This window comes from Procambarus clarkii, chromosome 42 (assembly GCF_040958095.1).
Source record: "Procambarus clarkii isolate CNS0578487 chromosome 42, FALCON_Pclarkii_2.0, whole genome shotgun sequence".
Lineage (NCBI taxonomy): Eukaryota > Metazoa > Arthropoda > Malacostraca > Decapoda > Cambaridae > Procambarus > Procambarus clarkii.
The window spans coordinates 968,767-971,266 of NC_091191.1; the positions used below are offsets into that span (position 1 = coordinate 968,767).

Sequence of the window (2,500 nt, forward strand, 5' to 3'; positions counted from 1 at the left end):
GAACATGAGAGGAAGCAGCTGAAGGCCTATAGACCTATGATAGACCACCGCTATTACTTAACCCAACAAACGCACTCACATAATCACCCACGCCATTAATTACCCCCAGCGACCCCTATAGTGAATGTTAACTCACTCAGCAACTTCATACATCCATAACTAATTCTCAGACCAGAACGTAACTCATTCTTCTCTGCAACTAATCTTTTCCACGTTGTATTCATTGTTTTGTAACCTGTTGTGTGATCACTTATTTAGACCTCAATTAATATTCTCCTTCGTATGACTTGTCACACTTCAATTACTCGCTCATTGGCGTCCTTACACTTCGCTTTTAAAGTGAATGAACAGCAGCAGTAGTAGTAGACGTAGTAGTAGAAGTAGTAGAAGTAGTAGTAGTAGTAGTAGTAGTAGTAGTAGTAGTAGTAGTAGTAGTAGTAGTAGTAGTAGTAGTAGTAACAGTAGTACCAGTAATTGTGATTCAAATAATGATAAGATCAGTGATAATTGGTAACGTAAGGTCCTGGGAGAGTGTCAGAAGGCCTGGGAGAGTGTCAGGGACCTGGGAGAGTGTCAGGGGGGCCTGGGAGAGTGTCAGGGGGGCCTGGAAGAGTGTCAGGGGGGCCTGGGAGAGTGTCAGGGGCCTGGGAGAGTGTCAGGGACCTGGGAGAGTGTCAGGGACCTGGGAGTGTGTCAGGGGACCTGGGAGAGTGTCAGGGGACCTGGGAGAGTGTCAGGGGGGCCTGGGAGAGTGTCAGGGGGGCCTGGGAGAGTGTCAGGGGACCTGGGAGTGTGTCAGGGGGGCCTGGGAGAGTGTCAGGGGACCTGGGAGAGTGTCAGAGGGGCCTGGGAGAGTGTCAGGGGGGCCTGGAAGAGTGTCAGGGGACCTGGGAGAGTGTCAGGGGGGCCTGGGAGAGTGTCAGGGGACCTGGGAGAGTGTCAGGGGGGCCTGGGAGAGTGTCAGTGGGGCCTGGGAGAGTGTCAGGGGACCTGCGAGAGTGTCAGGGGGGCCTGGGAGAGTGTCAGGGGAGCCTGGGAGAGTGTCAGGAACCTGGGAGAGTGTCAGGGACCTGTGAGAGTGTCAGAAGGCCTGGGAGAGTGTCAGAAGGCCTGGGAGAGTGTCAGGGGCCTGGGAGAGTGTCAGGGACCTGGGAGAGTGTCAGGAGAACCTGGGAGAGTGTCAGGGACCTGGGAGAGTGTCAGGGACCTGGGAGAGTGTCAGGGGGGCCTGGAAGAGTGTCAGGGACCTGGGAGAGTGTCAGGAGAACCTAGGAGAGTGTCAGGGACGCCTGGGAGAGTGTCAGGGGCCTGGGAGAGTGTCAGGGGGGGGGGGCCTGGACGCCACAAGCACCCACGTTAAGCTTCTTCTCCCACAGACCGTCGCTATCCCGACTACATCGTGGACCCGAGAGTCTCGTGTGAGAAGGAGGGCAGCTTCCCACACCCGAGGAACTGCAGCTGGTACTACAGGTGGGTACTGACGGGAGCTGGTAGTGGTAGTGGTTGTGGTAGTGGTGGTAGTGGTGGTGGTGAGGAGGATGGTAGTTGTTGGTGGTGACTGTGGCGGTGGTGTGCTTGGACGGGCTATAGGTTTTCACTCCTTTGACAGACAAGTTTACCCCTCACGGTGATCTGTCTTACAGCTGTCACGGCGACGCTCGGTAGAGGGAGGGAGGGAGACTGAGGAGGCTGGGAGGGATTGGTGAAAGAGAGTCCAGGAGAGAGGTAGGAGAGGTTGGGGGGGGGGGGGGAGTGCACGAAAGGCTAGTTGGCGGACGTCTGGGCTCGGGTCAGACCAAGAATGCAGGTGGCCCTGTAAACTGCAGGATTCGTGTGGCAAGACTCTATTTATATGCAACTTGACCCGTGGGGGGCCTGAGACCTGAATGTTGAGTGACAGACAGAGAGAGAGAGAGAGAGAGAGAGAGAGAGAGAGAGAGAGAGAGAGAGAGAGAGAGAGAGAGAGAGAGAGAGAGAGAGAGAGAGTGTGTGTGTGTGTTTACTAGTTGTGTTTTTGCGGGGGTTGAGCTTTGCTCTTTCGGCCCGCCTCTCAACTGTCAATCAACTGTTTACTAACTACTTTTTTTTTTTTTTTTTTTTCCACACCACACACACACACCCCAGGAAGCAGCCCGTGACAGCTGACTAACTCCCAGGTACCTATTTACTGCTAGGTAACAGGGGCACTTAGGGTGAAAGAAACTTTGCCCATTTGTTTCTGCCTCGTGCGGGAATCGAACCCGCGCCACAGAATTACGAGTCCTGCGCGCTATCCACCAGGCTACGAGGCGTGTGTGTGTGTGATTCCATCTGGGCCTATAGCCTTTGTCACATCCAACTCTAGTAAACACTTCCTTACTTCCCCGCAAGTAATCTCAAACTCTTCCAATGGTTCCTGGTTAGCTATTCCCTCTCTTATCTCTGGGATTTCTCCTTGCTCTAAGGTGAACACCTGTGTGTGTGTGTGTGTGTGTGTGTGTGTGTGTGTGTGTGTGTGTGT

The 2,500-nt window shown here is 53.9% G+C and overlaps 1 protein-coding gene across 1 annotated transcript in view; it reads left to right on the plus strand.

The window, feature by feature from the left end:
- The window catches only part of LOC123770362 (uncharacterized), a 30,371-nt gene that overhangs the window by 14,840 nt on the left and 13,031 nt on the right, over nt 1–2,500 (plus strand). The window contains exon 3 of the mRNA XM_045762198.2: nt 1,377–1,470. Coding sequence (XP_045618154.1) covers nt 1,377–1,470 — 94 coding nt within the window. The remainder of the gene's footprint in view (nt 1–1,376; nt 1,471–2,500) is intronic.